General features: G+C 43.1%; 1 protein-coding gene across 2 annotated transcripts in view; it reads left to right on the plus strand.

The window, feature by feature from the left end:
• The window catches only part of LOC106575067 (nuclear factor erythroid 2-related factor 2), a 53,252-nt gene that overhangs the window by 22,366 nt on the left and 13,454 nt on the right, over positions 1 to 17,432 (plus strand). For both annotated transcript variants that reach the window (XM_014151214.2, XM_014151215.2), the window contains exon 2: positions 14,075 to 14,344. In XM_014151214.2, the coding sequence (XP_014006689.1) occupies positions 14,075 to 14,344 (270 nt within the window). The remainder of the gene's footprint in view (positions 1 to 14,074; positions 14,345 to 17,432) is intronic.

Consider the following 17,432-nt stretch of genomic DNA (forward strand, 5'->3'; position numbering starts at 1 on the left):
GTTTTGTTTTTGTGACATTATATGCTAGCTTGAAAAATGGGTGTCTGATTATTTCTGGCTGGGTACTCTGCTGACATAATCTAATGTTTTGCTTTCGCTGTAAAGCCTTTTTGAAATCGGACAGTGTGGTTAGATAAAGGAGAGTCTTGTCTTTAAAATGCTGTAAAATAGTGATATGTTTGAAAAATGAAAGTTTTTGTATTTTTGAGGAATTTGTAATTCGCGCCACGCCTATCATTGGATATTGGAGCAGGTGTTCCGCTAGCGGAACGTCTAGATGTAAGAGGTTAAAAAGAGATGTGGAGTGTCTGATTTTTTTACAAGATTTTGCCTGCTCAATGTGTACATTTATGTTATTAAACTGTAGTACTTTGTTTTTTATGTTGTAAATGTGTTTTTGCATAAAATGTAGTGTGCTGCTATTTTGGCCAGGTCAGAGATTTTTAATCTCAATAAAGTGAACATTTTAAACATTAAAATAAAGATCAGCCTGAGGTTAGCCTCTAGTCAGGCTGCTTTAACAGGTTCCAATACTGGCTGATTGATGGGCCTGCTAATATAACTATGCATGTAGCTGTGTTCACCTCTCACTTTCTTTTGTTAGTTGATAAATGGGTTTGCGTGGGCCTAAAGTGAAAGCTATATTGTGTAGTCATTTGAGATAAGATTGACAAATGAGCCTTTACCTTACTTTTGTCATGCTCACAGGGCCAGGTGAGTCTCACCCAACTCTCACATTAGTTTTCCTTTCATACTATTGACCTAGTCAACTGACACCACAAGACATTGTATTTCAAGGCATTTAGACACATGAAAATGCATTCCATTGTGTTGTGGGATGGTCATGCTGCCATGTTATCTGCACAATCCGCACGCTAAACAGGAAAGTGCACATGCAGTTACATCACCCTCTCTGCTGTAATCTTTTCCCAGGTGGTGAAAGGTGGCGTGCCTCTAAGTAGGTTTCAGAGGGCCAGACCGTCACTGCAACAGAATACATATTATACTGGAAACAGAGTTTCAATTACATTTTGGCACAATACTACAGTGCCTTCAGAAAGTATTCACACCCATTGACTTTTTCCACACTTTGTTGTGTTACACCCTGAATATAAACTTGATTACATTTCCATTTTGTGTCACTGATCTACACACAATACCCCATAATATCAAAGTGGAATTTTTGTCTTTAGATTTTTTTGGAAATGAATAAAAATATGTTTTAGATACGTTCAGGAGTAAAACAAAAGTACTTAATAAGTGTCATAATAAGTTGCATGGACTCTGTGTGCAATAATAGGGGTTAACATGCTTTTTGAATGACTACCCGATCTCTGCACCACACACATACAATTGTCTGTTTTGTCTCTCAGTCGAGAAGTGAATTTCAAGCAGAGATTCAACCACAAAGACCAGGTAGGTTTCCCCATGCCTTGCAAAGACGTGCACATATTGGTAGATGGGTAAAAAATAAAAGAAAGCATTTCCTTTTGAGCATGCTGAAGTTATCAATTATGCTTTGGATTGTGTATCAATAAACTCAGTCACTACAAAGATGCAGGCGTTTGCCGGAGAGGAAGGAAACCGCTCAGGGATTTTACCATGAGGCCAATGGTGATTTTTAAACAGTTCGAGTTAAATGGCTGTGATAGGAGAAAACTGAGGATGAATTAACAACATTGTAGTTACTCCACAATACTAACCCAAATTGATTAAAAAGAAGGAAGCTTGTACAGAATAAAATTATTCCAAAACGTGCAACCTGTTTGCAATAAGGCACTAAAGTAATACGGAAAATACTGTGGCCAGGAAATTAACTTTTTATCCGTAATACAAAGCGTTATGTTTGGGGAAAATCTAACACAACACATCACTGAATACCACTTTCCATATTTTCAAGCATGGTGTTGGCTGCATCATGTTATGGGTATACTTGTCATCGGCAAGGACGTGGGAGTTATTTAAGATAAATATAAACTTAATAGAGCTAAGTGCAGGCAAAATCCTAGAGGTAAAACTGGTTCAGTCTGCTTTCAAACAGTCACTGGGAGACAAATTCACCTTTTTAGCAAAAAAATTACCTAAAACACAAGGGCAAATATACACTGGAGTTGCTTACCAAGACAACATTGAATGTTCCTGAGTGACAGAGTTACAGTTTTGACTTTAATCGGCTTGAAGATCTATGGCAAGACTTGTAAAAATCTGTCTAGCAAGCAATTGACAGAGCTTTGACTTAGGGGATTGAATGCTTATCTAATCAAGATATAATGGTGTTTTATTTTTCATTAATTAAAAGAAAATCATATAGTTTTTTCCCCACTTTGACATTACAGAGCATTGTGTGTGTGTGGATCATTCACAAAAAATAACCAATTAAATTCATTTTAATCCAACTTTGTAACCTAACAAAAATGTGTAAAAAGTAAGAAGCTGTGAATACTTTCTTAAGGCACTGTGTATTTCAAAAAAAGCAATGTGACAGCTTTACACACTCATTGGCATTCTCTCAAACAGCTTCATGAGGAATGCTTTTCCAAAAGTCTTGAAGGAGTTCCCACATATGCCGAGCACTTGTTGGCTACTTTTCCTTCGCTCTGCGGTCCAACTCATCCCAAACCATCTCACTTGGGTTGAGGTTAGGTGGTTGTGCAGGCCAGGTCATCTGATGCAGCACTCCATCACTCTCCTTGGTCAAATAGACAGCCTTGAGGTGTGTTGGGTCATTGTCCTGTTGAAACAAATGATAGTCCCACTAAGCGCAAACCAGATGGAATGGCGTATTGCTGCAGTATGCTGTGGTAGCCATGCTGGTTAAGTGTGTCTTGAATTGTAAATGAATCCCTGATTTACCAGCAATAAAATCCTCTAAATTAACTGAAGTTCTACATGGTTGTCAGGAGGTCTATGTGTAGCTGGTGTATAGGAGGCAGGCGCAGGACAGCAGATATGAGTAAATAGATGTACTCCAGATTGCGGAGGTCAGTCCAGATGAGACAGGGTGTTTAGCCCCCTCAATCCAATGTCTCCACGCCTTCAGAGCCTTGACAACAGCCAACAGCTCCCGGTCCCCCACATAGTTTCGCTCCGCCAGGCTGAGCTTCTTCGAAAAGAAAGCACAGGGGCGGAGCTTTGGTGGCGTGCCTGAGCGCTGAGATAGCACGGCTCCTATCCCAGCCTCGGACGCGTCCACCTCCACTATGAACGCCAAAGAGGGATCCGGATGAGCCAGCATGGGAGCCGAGGTAAACAGAGCCTTCAGGTGACCAAAAGCCCTGTCCGCCTCAGCAGACCACTGCAGCCACACCGGTCCCCCCCTTCAGCAGTGAGGTAATGGGAACTGCTACCTGACCAAAACCCCGGAGGTTTTCCGGTAGTAGTTGGCAAACCCTAAAAACCACTGCACTTCCTTTACCGTGGTGGGAGTTGGCCAATTACGCACGGCTGAAATGCGGTCACTCTCCATCTCCACCCCTGAAGTGGAAATGCGGTACCCTAGGAAGGAGACGGACTGTTGGAAGCACAGACATTTCTCAGCCTTGATGTACAGGTCATGCTCCAATAGTCGACCAAGCACCCTGCGCACCAGGGACACATGCTCGGCGCGTGTAGCGGAGTATATCAGAATGTCGTCGATATACACCACTACACCCTGCCCGTGCAGGTTCCGGAAAATCTCGTCAACAAAGGCCTGGAAGACTGATGGAGCATTCATCAACCCGTACGGCATGATGAGGTACTCATAGTGCCCAGAGGTGGTACTAAATGCTGTCTTCCACTCGTCCCCCTCCCGGATACGCACCAGGTTGTAAGCGCTCCTGAGATCCAATTTTGTGAAGAAGCGCGCCCCATGCATTGACTCAATCGCACTGGCGATGAGAGGCAGCGGGTAGCTGTACCTCACGGTGATCTGATTGATACCTCGATAGTCAATACACAGGCGCAGACCCCCATCCTTCTTCTTCACAAAAAATAAACTTGAGGAGGCAGGTGAAGTGGAGGGCCAAATGTATCCCTGCCCCAGGGATTCGGAGACAAATGTTTCCATAGCCACCATCTCCTCCTGTGACAGAGGATACATGTGACTCCTGGGAAGTGCTGCGTCTACCAGGAGATTTATCGCACAATCCCCTCGTCGATGAGGTGGTAATTTAGTCAGCCTCTTCTTACAGAAGGTGAGAGCCAAATCGGCATATTCTGAGGGGATGCGCACGGTGGAGACCTGGTCTGGACTTTCCACCGTCGTCGCACCGATGGAAACCCCCACACACCTCCCTGAGCACTCTCGTGACCACCCCTTGAGAGCCCTCTGTTGCCACGAAATAGTGGGGTCATGACAGGCCAACCAGGGTAGGCCCAGCACCACGGGAAACACAGGAGAATCAATAAGGAAGAGACTGATTCTCTCCTTATGACCCTCCTGCGTAACCATGTCTAGTGGAGCGGTGGCCTCCCTAATCAGCCCTGACCCTAATGGTCGACTATCTAGGGCATGCACAGGGAAGGGCATATCCACAGGAACAAGGGGGAACCCTAAGCTAAGGGCAAAATAACGGTCAATAAAACTCCCAGCTGCGCCTGAATCTAGGAGCGCCTTATGTTGGGAATGCGGAGAAAACTCAGGAAATGAAATAAACACACACATGTGAGCAACAGGGGGCTCTGGGTGAGCCTGGTGCCGACTCACCTGGGATGACACAATAGTGCCCTGCCTGCTGCCTCGACTCCCTGAGGAACCCCCCCAGCACCGACCAGCAGTGTGCCCTCTGCGGCCACAGATGGTGCAGGGAATGGCCCCTCCTCCGGTCGCCCTAAGTGCAGCACCTCCCAGCTTCATGGGCGTTGGAGCGGAGGTGCTGGGGGATGGAACTGACAGGCCCCGATCCGGACGTCCGCGAGCAGTCAGCAGGTTGTCCAGCCAGATGGACATGTCCACCAGCTGGTCCAATGTGAGGGTGGTGTCTCGGCAGGCCAACTCCCAACGGACGTCCTTGTGTAGACAGCACCGGTAGTGATCGATCAGGGCTCTGTCGTTACATCCCACGCTGGCAGCCAGGGTCCGGAAGTCCAATGAAAAATCCTGTGCGCTCCTCATCCCCTGCCTTAGGTGGAACAGTCGTTGACCTGTCTGAGGGTCAACGACCACCCTCAGGCAGGTGGTCGAACACTGCCCGAAAGCGGTGAACTCTGCGTAATGGTCCAACGCCGCGTCTCCCTCACTCCATACGGCGTTGGCCCACTCCAGGGCTTTGTCTGAGAGGCAGGAGACGAGGGCGGACACGCTGTCACGTCCCGAAGGAGCCAGGTGGACGGTCGCCAGGTAGAGCTCAAGCTGGAGTAGGAACCCCTGGCATCCGGCAGCCGTCCCATCATACTCCCTCGGGAGCGCAAGCCGGATCCCGCTAGAACCAGGTGAAGGAGGGGTGGAGAGTGGGACCTGCTGTAGTGGGGCTGGTGGAGGCGCTGGACGACCTCCTCCTCTCTCCCAACGATCCATCTTCTGCCGCACGTGATCCATGGCGGTGCCCAGATGTTGCAATATGGTCGCGTGCTGCTGGACGCGCTCCTCTATCTCTGAAGGGAGGGCGTCTGGTCCTGCTGACTCCATTCTATGGGATGAGTGATTCTGTCAGGACGTCTATGTGTAGCTGGTGTATAGGAGTCAGGTGCTGGACAGCAGATATGAGTAAATAAACGTATTTTACTCAACATAATAAAAATGCAATACAAAAACAGAACCCACAATAACGGACCTTCCTACATAGAAACAATCACTCACAAACAAACATGGGGGAACAGAGGGTTAAATAATGAACAGGTAATTGGGGGATTGAAACCAGGTGTGTAAGACAAAACAAATGGAAAATGAAAAGTGGATCGGCGATGGCTAGAAGGCCGGTGACGTCGACCGCCGAACTCTGCCCGGACAAGGAGAGGGACCGACTTCAGCGGAAGTCGTGACAATGGTTCGCTCTGAATTTGTTTAGAGTACAGTATACTGACATCCACTTGGTATAAATCCATAGTAAATCCCATTACCAAATCATAAAAAAATTACCCGAGAGTGCCACTGAACTGGATTGGCATAAGTTTACTAGGTACAGTCTATAAATTATATTCATCCATCCTCAACAGTAGGTTAATGCATCTATTATTACGCGTTTTACTTTTCAATTTTTTCTAAAAAAAAATTCTCTGCATTGTTAGGAAGGACCCATAAGTAGGCGTTTCACTGTTAGTCCACACCTGTTGTTTACGAAGCATGTGACAAATACAAATTGTTTTTATCAGAGCGTCTGCCAATTGACTAAAATGTGAAATGAATGGCCTCTAGTTTAGAGAGAGATGTGGATCTGAGTGATTGCAATTAACTTGGAAGATTTTGCCTGCTCAATGTGTACATTTATGTTTTTAAACTGTAGTACTTTGTGTTTTATGTTGTAAATGTGTTTTTGCATGACATTTTGTGTGTTGCTATTTTGGCCAGGTCAGAGATTTTTAATCTCAATGAGACTAACCTGGTAAAATAAAGTGAACATTTTAAACATTCAAATAAAGATCAGCCTGAGGTTAGCCTCTAGTCAGGCTGCATTATCAGGTTCCAATACTGGCTGATTGATAGCTCTGCTAATATAACTATGCCTGTTGCTGTGTTCACCTCTCCCTTTCTTTTGTTAGTTGATAAACAGGTTTGCGTGGGCCTGAAGTGAAAGCTGTATTGTGTAGTCATTTGAGATAAGATTGACAAATGAGCCTTTACCTTACTTTTGTCATGCTCACAGGGCCAGGTGAGTCTCACCCAACTCTCACATTAGTTTTCCTTTCATACTATTGACCTAGTCAACTGACACCACAAGACATTGTATTTCAAGGCATTTAGACACATGAAAATGCATTCCATTGTGTTGTGGGATGGTCATGCTGCCATGTTATCTGCACAATCCGCACGCTAAACAGGAAAGTGCACATGCAGTTACATCACCCTCTCTGCTGTAATCTTTTCCCAGGTGGTGAAAGGTGGCGTGCCTCTAAGTAGGTTTCAGAGTGCCAGACCGTCACTGCAACAGAATACATATTATACTGGAGACATAGATTCAATTACATTTTGGCACAATACTACAGTGCCTTCAGAAAGTATTCACACCCATTGACTTTTTCCACATTTGGTTGTGTTACACCCTGAATATAAAATTGATTACATTGATTTTTTTGCAAATGAATACAAATATGAAAAGATGTAATGTCTTGAGTTAAGTATTTTAAACCCTTTTGTTATGGCAAAGCTAAATACGTTCAGGAGTAAAAAAAAAAAGTGCTTAATAAGTGTCATAATAAGTTGCATAGACTCAGTCGGTGTGCAATAATAGGTGTTAACATGCTTTTTGAATGACTACCCGATCTCTGCACCACATACATACAATTGTGTTATGTCCCTCAGTCGAGAAGTGAATTTCAAGCAGAGATTCAACCACAAAGACCAGGGAGGTTTTCCCATGCCTTGCAAAGAAAGGCACCTATTGGTAGATGGGTAAAAATAAAAGAAAGCGTTTCCCTTTGAGCATGCTGAAGTTATCAATTACGCTTTGGATGGTGTATCAATACACTCAGTCACTACAAAGATGCAGGCATCCTTCCTAACTCATTTGCCGGAGAGAAAGGAAACCGCTCAGGGATTTTACCATGAAGCCAATGGTGATTTTAAAACAGTTCGAGTTAAATGGCTGTGATAGGAGAAAACTGAGGATGAATTAACAACATTGTAGTTACGCCACAATACTAACTTAAATAGATTAAAAAGAAGGAAGCTTGTACAGAATAAAAATATTCCAAAACGTGCAACCTGTTTGTAATAAGGCACTAAAGTAATACGGAAAATAATGTGGCCAAGAAATTAAATTTTGTCCGGAATACAAAGCGTTATGTTTGGGGGAAATCTAACACAACACATCACTGAGTACCACTCTCCATATTTTCAAGCATGGTGTTGGCTCCATCATGTTATGGGTATACTTGTCATCGGCAAGGACGCGGGAGTTATTTATGATAAATATCAATTTAATAGAGCTAAGCGCAGGCAAAATCCTAGAGGAAAAACTGGTTCAGTCTGCTTTCAAACAGTCACTGGGAGACAAATTCACCTTTTTAGCAACAAAATAACCTAAAACACAAGGGCAAATATACACTGGAGTTGATTACCAAGACGACATTGAATGTTCCTGATTGACAGAGTTAGTTTTGACTTAAATCGGCTTGAAGATCTATGGCAAGACTTGTAAAAATCTGTCTAGCAAGCTATATAATGGTGTTTTATTTTTCATTAATTAAAAGAAAATCATATAATTTTTTTCCCACTTTGACATTACAGAGCATTGTGTGTGTGGATCATTTACAAAAAATAACCAGTTAAATTTATTTTAATCCAACTTTGTAACATAACAAATTGTGTAAAATGTAAGGAGCTGTGAATACTTTCTGAAGGCACTGTGTATTTTAAGCAATGTGACAGCTTTACACACTCATTGGCATTCTCTCAAACAGCTTAATGAGTAATGCTTTTCCAAAAGTCTTGAAGGAGTTCCCACAAATGCCGAGCACTTGTTGGCTACTTTTCCTTCACTCTGCGGTTCAACTCATCTCAAACCATCTCACTTGGGTTGAGGTCGGGTGGTTGTGCAGGCCAGGTCATCCGATGTAGCACTCCATCACTCTCCTTCTTGGTCAAATGGCACTTACACAGCCTTGAGGTGTGTTGGGTCATTGTCCTGTTGAAAACAAATGATAGTCCCACTAAGTGCAAACCAGATGGGATGGCGTATCGCTGCAGAATGCTGTGGTAGCCATGCTGGTTAAGTGTGCCTTGAATTCCAAATAAATCACTGATTTACCAGCAAAATCACCCCCAACCATCTCACTTTCTCCTCCATGCTTCACGGTGGGAACCACACATAAGGAGATCATCCGTTCACCTACTGTGCATGTCACAAAGACACAGTGATTGTAACCAAAAATCTCAAATTTTGCCTCATCAGACCACAGGACAGATTTCCACCCGTATAATGTCCATTGCTAGTGTTTCTTTGCCCAAGCAAGTCTATTCTTATTATTGGTGTCCTTTAGAAGTGGTTTCTTTGTAGCAATTCGACCATTAAGGCCTGATTTACGCAGTCTCTTCTGAACAGTTAATGTTCAGATGTGTCTGTTACTTGAATTTTGTGAAGCGTTTATGTAGGCTGCAATCTGAGGTGCAGCCCACATGAACATATCCTCTGCAGCAGACGTAACTCTAGGTCTTCCTTTCCTTTGAGCCAGTTTCATCATAGCACTTGATGGTTTTTGAAACTGCACTTTAAGAAACTTTCAAAGTTCTTGAAATTTTCCACATTGACTGACCATGTCTTAAAGTAATGATATACTGTCGTTGCTCTTTGCATATTTGAGCTGTTCTTGCCATAATATGGACTTGGTTTTTTAGAAAATAAGGTCATCTTCTGTATACCACTCCTACCTTGTCACAACACAACTGATTGGCTCAAACACATTAAGAAGGAAAGAATATTCCACAAATTAATTTTTAACAAGGCACATCTGTTAATTGAAATGCATTCCAGGTGACTACCTCATGAAGCTTGTTGAGAGAATGCCAACAGTGTGCAAAGCTGTCATCAAGGCAAAGGGTGGCTACTTTGAAGAATCTCAAATATAAAATATATTTTGATTTGTTTAATACTTTTTTGGTTACTACATGACTATTTCCTAGTTTTGATGTTTTCACTACAATGTAGAAAATAGTAAAACTAAAGAAAAACACTGGAATGAGTAGGTGTGTCCAAAGTTTTGACTGGTACTATATATATATAATTTAAATACAGCGTTGATGTCTTCTGGTTATTTTTGTCAAATAGCTATAATAAAATGTATGATAACTCCCAGTGTCAATCATTGCTAATGTCTTCCTTCACGTTGTCATACACATGTAGTTGTCATTATATCATATTTTAATTATGCATGTATGTATATTGAAAAATAGTGAGGAATCGAAATGTGACACCTGAAAGACGTGTATTTGTATTTGTATTTATTATGGATCCCCATTTTGGCAGCAGCTACTCTTCCTGGAGTCCAGCAAAATTAAGGCATTTTCTACAATTTTAAAACGTTGCAATACATTCACAGATTTCAAAACACACTGTGTGCCCTCAGGCCCCTACTCCACCACTACCACATATCTACAGTACTAAACCCATGTGCATGTATAGTGTGTATGTATGTGTGAAGTTGCAATGCCTGATATTGTCTGATATTACATTTATTTCTGTACCCCATTCACTCATCTAACTTTAAAGGGGAAAACAGTAGTTGCTACATCCATTTTAGGACTTAAAAATGTATATTATGTACCCATAGATTTTTGAAAAATATAACTTTTTTATAAATGCCTCTTGAACTTAGTTGAATTATCGTACCCCACCAGAACCAAAATACAAGCTTGTTTTACGCCAATGATTTTAAACAAACACTGTATTGCCTCAAAACATAGTTACAACTATAATGATTATATCATATATAGATGGTAAGTCCTTGCATCCAAAGCTCTGTCTGAATTTGAGAGTGATTACATTTCTCCATCCCCATCCGTCAGCTTTTTACCGAAACAGTGGCATGAAGAACGCTTTGTTATTGTTTCAACTGCTAATTGGTCCATTAAAGGAGATGTGATTCCTGAGAATGGACAGACACATACTCAGTCATTTACTTATGGCCAATTCAAGTTATTGCATGCATTTTATTCGGAATTGTCGGTAATTTTATTTAGAAGAGTAGTCCCTGTGATGCTGTATGGGGAAAAACCTCTAAAGCTGCCCTGATTTTACACATTAGTGGAAAGACTATAGTGTGACCGCCTAGTCATAAAGCAGGGAATAATCATTCAAAACCTGCCCCAATACAGTGGCAATAACGCTATCACAACAGCCGTCTAGCCATAAATATGAAGTTAATGGCCGATTGTATTGTTTAATGGGGGGGGGGGGTAAAACAACTGATACGGGAGGAAAATGTGTACTTTACCAGAATAGTTTTCTTGTTAAGTTATCTACTGAGCCAAAGGGTTGATGTTGGTTGAGTCAAGGTCACTGTCTGTCCTTTTGATCCTCGCCTTGCTTTCCTTTGAAACTCTTTTGTAATGGATGTTTAGCTTGTTACTGAGTCAACACCACACACTCTTGAAGCTTCATGGCCACATAATGAGCTGCATGTGTTTGTGAAAAGAACCTTTGATACCCAGAGATACCCACTTGGACCCAGAACCGAGATTAAGCTTTTTAAGCCTATGCTTAATCTGGGTCCAGGAAACAGCCCCACAATGTCTGTGGCTCCTATTGTCATCTTGAAAATAAATGAGTTGGGACAAATCTTCTAAAATTTGTGCCTTGCTAGCAGGTGTATTCATCAAATGCATTTTGCATGATGATTGTAGAGGTGAACAGCCTAGAGCAGTTACTGCAACATTCCAGTGGCAGTCCTATGAATGAAACTGTCCAAACACATGTTTGGCAGTCTACCAGCCAAATATTAGGTGTTACGTTCTTTGTCATAATCATCAAAGTTTAATATTCAGTGTAAAAACTGTAGACAATAGAATATAATAGAAATCTTATGAAACAACCAATGATATAATAACTGTGAGAGGTTCTTATATGGGTTCAGCTTTATCAAACATAACTCATTTGTCTTGTTACCTATTGGTCAGATTAGATTTGGTCCAGTGCCAGCATGTTTGCGATTGGACTAAAATCCAAGCCTGATGAATAATAATTACCAATCAGAGAGTATCTCGGCCAATGGCTTATTATTGAGTTGAGCAGCGTCTTTCACCCTCACTGTGTGCTGCTCTTGCATATAGAAACAAAGGCTGATCAAGGACATAAAAAAAATTCTGTTTTTGTAAGCTGTGCAATATGCATGTAGTACTTGTATTTTACTCTGCGCTCTTTAGTGGATCTTGCTCAGTCATTCCTGATGGTATTTGGTGGTTTAGCTAGATGCTGGTGTTGGAGGTTGCTGAAATGTACACGTGGGTGTGGAGCCATACTGCTTTAAGAATGAGGAGAACAGCATGTATTATTCATACATCCTCGTCACACATCTCATCTGATTGAGTTGTGTTATGGCTAAAGGTGGGGGTAAGGGACAGCTGTCCACAGGGAGGGGAACAGGGGATACAATACGTGGCACAGAAGCATTCTGGGTATTGTCGACACACCCTTTTTGATCCCACTTGTCTGCCTTCTGTTTGTTCGTGATGGGTGAGCATACAATATCCATCTTATCCTAACATTTTGTCAAATACTTCAGGATCCCTGCATTAAAAGGGGTTCTTTAACCTCTTACATCTAGACGTTCCGCTAGCGGAACACCTGCTCCAATATCCAATGATGGGCGTGGCGCGAAATACAAACTCCTCTAAAATCCGAAAACTTCAATTTTTCAAACAAGACTCTCGTTAATCTAACCACACTGTCCGATTTCAAAAAGGCTTTACAGCGAAAGCAAAACATTAGATTATGTCAGCAGAGTACCCTGCCAGAAATAATCAGACACCCATTTTTCAAGCTAGCATATAATGTCACAAAAAACAAAACCACAGCTAAATGCAGCACTAACCTTTGATGATCTTCATCAGATGACAACCCTAGGACATTATGTTATACAATGCATGCATGTTTTGTTCAATCAAGTTCATATTTATATCAAAAAACAGCTTTTTACATTAGCATGTGACGTTCAGAACTAGCATACCCCCCGCAAACCTCCGGTGAATTTACTAAATTACTCACGATAAACGTTCACAAAAAATATAACAATTATTTTAAGAATTATAGATACAGAACTCCTCTATGCACTCGATATGTCCGATTTTAAAATAGCTTTTCGGTGAAAGCACATTTTGCAATATTCTCAGTAGATAGCCCAGCCATCACGGCTAGCTATTTAGACACCCACCAAGTTTAGCCCTGACCAAACTCCGATTTACTATTATAAAAGTTTGATTACCTTTGTTGTCTTTGTCAGAATGCACTCCCAGGACTGCTACTTCAATAACAAATGTTGGTTTGGTCCAAAATAATCCATCGTTATATCCAAATAGCGGCGTTTTGTTTGTGCGTTCAAGAAACTATCCGAAGTGTAAATAAGGGTCACGAGCATGGCGCAATTTGTGACAAAAGATTTCTAAATATTCCATTACTGTACTTCGAAGCATGTCAACCGCTGTTTAAAATCAACTTTTATGCCATTTGTCTCGTAAAAAAGCGATAATATTCTGACCGGGAATCTGCGTTTAGGTAAACAGACGAAAGAAAACATAGCATGGGGTCGACGTGGGCACGCGCCTGAGTCTCACAGTACTATAACCAGCCACTACCCAAACGTGCTACTTTTTGCAACCAGAGCCTGCAAAGCCACGATTCAGCTTTTTGCCGCCTTCTGAGAGCCCATGGGAGCCGTAGGAAGTGTCACGTAACAGCAGAGATCCTCTGTAATGGATAGAGATAATCAAGAAGGGCAAGAAATTGTCAGACAGGCCACTTCCTGCATGGAATCTTCTCAGGTTTTGGCCTGCCAAATGAGTTCTGTTATAATCACAGACACCATTCAAACAGTTTTAGAAACTTTGGAGTGTTTTCTATCCAAAGCTAATAATTATATGCATATTCTAGTTTCTGGGCAGGAGTAATAATCAGATTAAATCGGGTATGTTTTTTATCCGGCTGTGAAAATACTGCCCCCTAGCCATAACAGGTTAAAGAACCCTGCCTTCAAATCAAATCAAATCAAATTCCATTTGTCACATGCGCCGAATCCAACAGGTGTAGATGTTACAGTGAAATGCTTACTTACAAGCCCTTAACCAACAGTGCAGTTTTAAGAAAATACCAACAACAAAAAAGTAAGAAATAAGAATAACAAATAATTAAAGAGCAGCTAAGAATAGTTGCAGTAGCAGTGGTGTTGGCTGTATTGTTGTCCTGCTATCCTCCTATCTTACTCACTATGGTCGTTGTTCTCCTGCCAGGATATGAACTTGATTGACATCCTGTGGAGGCAGGACATTGATCTGGGTGCCGAGCGGGAGGTGTTTGACCTGAGCCTGCGGCAGAAGGAGGATGAGCTGCGCAGGCAGAGGGAACTGGAGGAGGGGAAGAGGCTGCACCTGCTGAGGGAGCAGGATAAGGCCTTGCTGGAACAGCTGGAGCTGGACAAGGAGACTGGGGAGTTCATGCCCTGCCTGCTACCCAGTGAACCAGAGCTGCCCAACACAGATACAGCCCCAGAGGGATACCAGGTATCTGTCTGTCTGTCTGTCTGTCTGTCTGTCTGTCTGTCTGTCTGTCTGTCTGTCTGTCTGTCTGTCTGTCTGTCTGTCTGTCTGTCTGTCTGTCTGTCTGTCTGTCTGTCTGTCTGTCTGTCTGTCTGTCTGTCACACCAGAGAGTGGTCTCCCTCTGGAATAGAAAAGAGAAACGAGATTAGCATTTATGCTAGGGAAATGCATGTGTATGTGTTCTGTGTCTTGTTTTTTAAATATTAATTTTGAGGGTGGTATACAAAAGTATCTACATCCACAGTAAAACGAGTCCTATATCGACAAAACCTGAAAGGCCGCTCAGCAAGGAAGAAGCCACTGCTCCAAAACTTCCCAAAAAAGCCAGACTACGGTTTGCAACTGCACATGGGGACAAAGATCGTACTTTTGGGAGAAATGTCCTCTGATCTGATGAAACAAAAATATAACTGTTTGGCCGTAATGACCATCGTTATGTTATGAGGAAAAAAGGGGAGGCTTGCAAGCCGAAAAACACCATCCCAACAGTGAAGCATGGGGGTGGCAGCATCATGTTGTGGGGTTGCTTTGCTGCAGGAGGGACTGGTGAACTTCACAAAATAGATAGCATCATGAGGACGGAAATTAGGTGAATATATTGAAGCAACATCTCAAGACATCAGTCAGGAAGTGTCACAGCTGCCTTCAGAAATGGACCAAAATGCAGCAGAGTTAGTATTCATCCTTCAATTTAATTAGAACGAACACTATACAAAAACAAGGAAACTGACAGCCAACAGTCCTGTCAGGTCACACCACACTAAACAAGAAACAATTACCCACAACCCCAAAGAAAAACACACACTACTATACAGGACTCCCAATCAAAGGCAACTCAACACACCTGCCTTCAATTGGGAGTCCAATCACCAACACAACACTTAACACACAAAAACCCTGCCACGTCCTGACCAAAACTAATACAATTGCTCCCTCTGCTGGTCAGGACGTGACAGTACCCCCCCCCCCCTCAAGGTGCAGACCCCATAATGCACCTTAACCTGTTAGGGCTAGGGGGCAGTATTGACACGGCTGGATAATAAACATACCCAATTTAATCTGGTTACCACTCCTACCCAGTAACTAGAATATGCATATACTTATTACATATGGATAGAAAACACCCTAAAGTTTCTAAAACTGTTTGAATGGTGTCTGTGAGTATAACAGAACTCAAATGGCAGGTCAAAACCTGAGAGATTCCTTTACAGGAAGTGGCCTGTCTGACCATTTCTTGAACTTCTTTTCCATCTCTATCTTTTACTAAGGATCTCTGCTCTAACGTGACACTTCCTACGTCGTCCATAGGCGCTCAGAGCCCGGGAAAAAACAGAATGTCGTCATTCCAGCCCCAGGCTGAAACACATTATCGCCTTTCTCAAGTGGCCGATCAAGGGACTCTGGGCTTATGCGCGTGACCCGACCGCCCCCGCCTTTGTGATTTTTTCCTCTGTTTGCCGAAAAGGAGATTCCCTGTCGGAATATTATCGCTTTTCTACGAGAAAAATGGCGTAAAAATTGATTTTAAACAGCGGTTGACATGCTTCGAAGTACGGTAATGGAATATTTAGAATTTTATTGTCACGAATTGCGCCATGCGCGCGACACTTCTTTACCATTTCGGATAGTGTCTGGAACGCATACGAACAAAACGCCGCTATTCGGATATAACGATGGATTATTTTGGACCAAACCAACATTTGTTATTGAAGTAGCAGTCCTGGGAGTGCATTCTGACGAAGACAACAAAAGGTAATCAAACTTTTATAATAGTAAATATGGTTATGGTGAGTGCTAAACTTGCCGGGTGTCTAAATAGCGAGCCCGTGATGCCTGGGCTATGTACTTAGAATATTGCAAAATGTGCTTTCACCAAAAAGCTATTTTAAAATCGGACATATCGAGTGCATAGAGGAGGTCTGTATCTATAATTCTTAAAATAATTGTTATGCTTTTTGTGAACGTTTATCGTGAGTAATTTAGTAAAATGTTAGCAAATTCCCCGGAAGTTTGCGGGGGGTATGCTAGTTCTGAACGTCACATGCTAATGTAAAAAAGCTGGTTTTTGATATAAATATGAACTTGATTGAACAAAACATGCATGTATTGTATAACATAATGTCCTAGGGTTGTCATCTGATGAAGATCATCAAAGGTGAGTGCTGCATTTAGCTGTCTTCTGGGTTTTGGTGACATTATATGCTGGCTTGAAAAATGGGTGTCTGATTATTTCTGGCTTGGTACTCTGCTGACATAATCTAATGTTTTGCTTTCGTTGTAAAGCCTTTTTGAAATCGGACAGTGTGGTTAGATTAACGAGAGTCTTGTCTTTAAATAGCTGTAAAATAGTCATATGTTTGAGAAATTGAAGTAATAGGATTTTTAAGGTTTTGAAAATCGCGCCACAGGCTGCAAGTGGCTGTTACGTAGGTGGGACGATTTCGTCCCACCTAGCCCATAGAGGTTAAAAAAGAAAACACAACAAAAAATCCCCAATACCCCAACAAAACCAATAACCAATAACCCCTAAACAATAAGGGAGGGAAGGGAGGGTGGCTGCCGTCAACGACGGCACTGTGCTACACCCTCCCTCCCCAACCCACCTATCCTGGAGGTGGCTCATGTGCGAGACGTGGACCCCTCTCCACCTTTGGCGTCGCCCATTTTGGTGGTGCCGATAGCTGCGCCGGGCAGACGGGCCACTCGGGCTGACCCTGGCAGACGGACCACTCGGGCTGGGCCGGAGGACAGGCGGGCCACTCGGGCTGGTCCGGAGGACAGGCGGGCCACTCGGGCGGCTCCGGGAAGTCGGGCCACTCGGGCGGCTCCGGGAAGTCGGGCCACTCGGGCGGCTCCGGGCAGTCGGGCCACTCGGGCGGCTCCGGGCAGCCGGGCCACTCTGGCGGCTCCGGGCAGTCGGGCCTCTCTGGCGGCTCCGGGATCGGGCCGCTCTGGCGGCTCCGGGCAGTCGGGCGGCTCTGGCGACTCCTGACTGGTGGGCGGCTCTGGCGACTCCTGACTGGCGGGCGGCTCTGGCGACCCCTGACTGGC

The sequence above is a fragment of the Salmo salar genome, chromosome ssa17, assembly GCF_905237065.1.
Source record: "Salmo salar chromosome ssa17, Ssal_v3.1, whole genome shotgun sequence".
Classification (NCBI taxonomy): domain Eukaryota; kingdom Metazoa; phylum Chordata; class Actinopteri; order Salmoniformes; family Salmonidae; genus Salmo; species Salmo salar.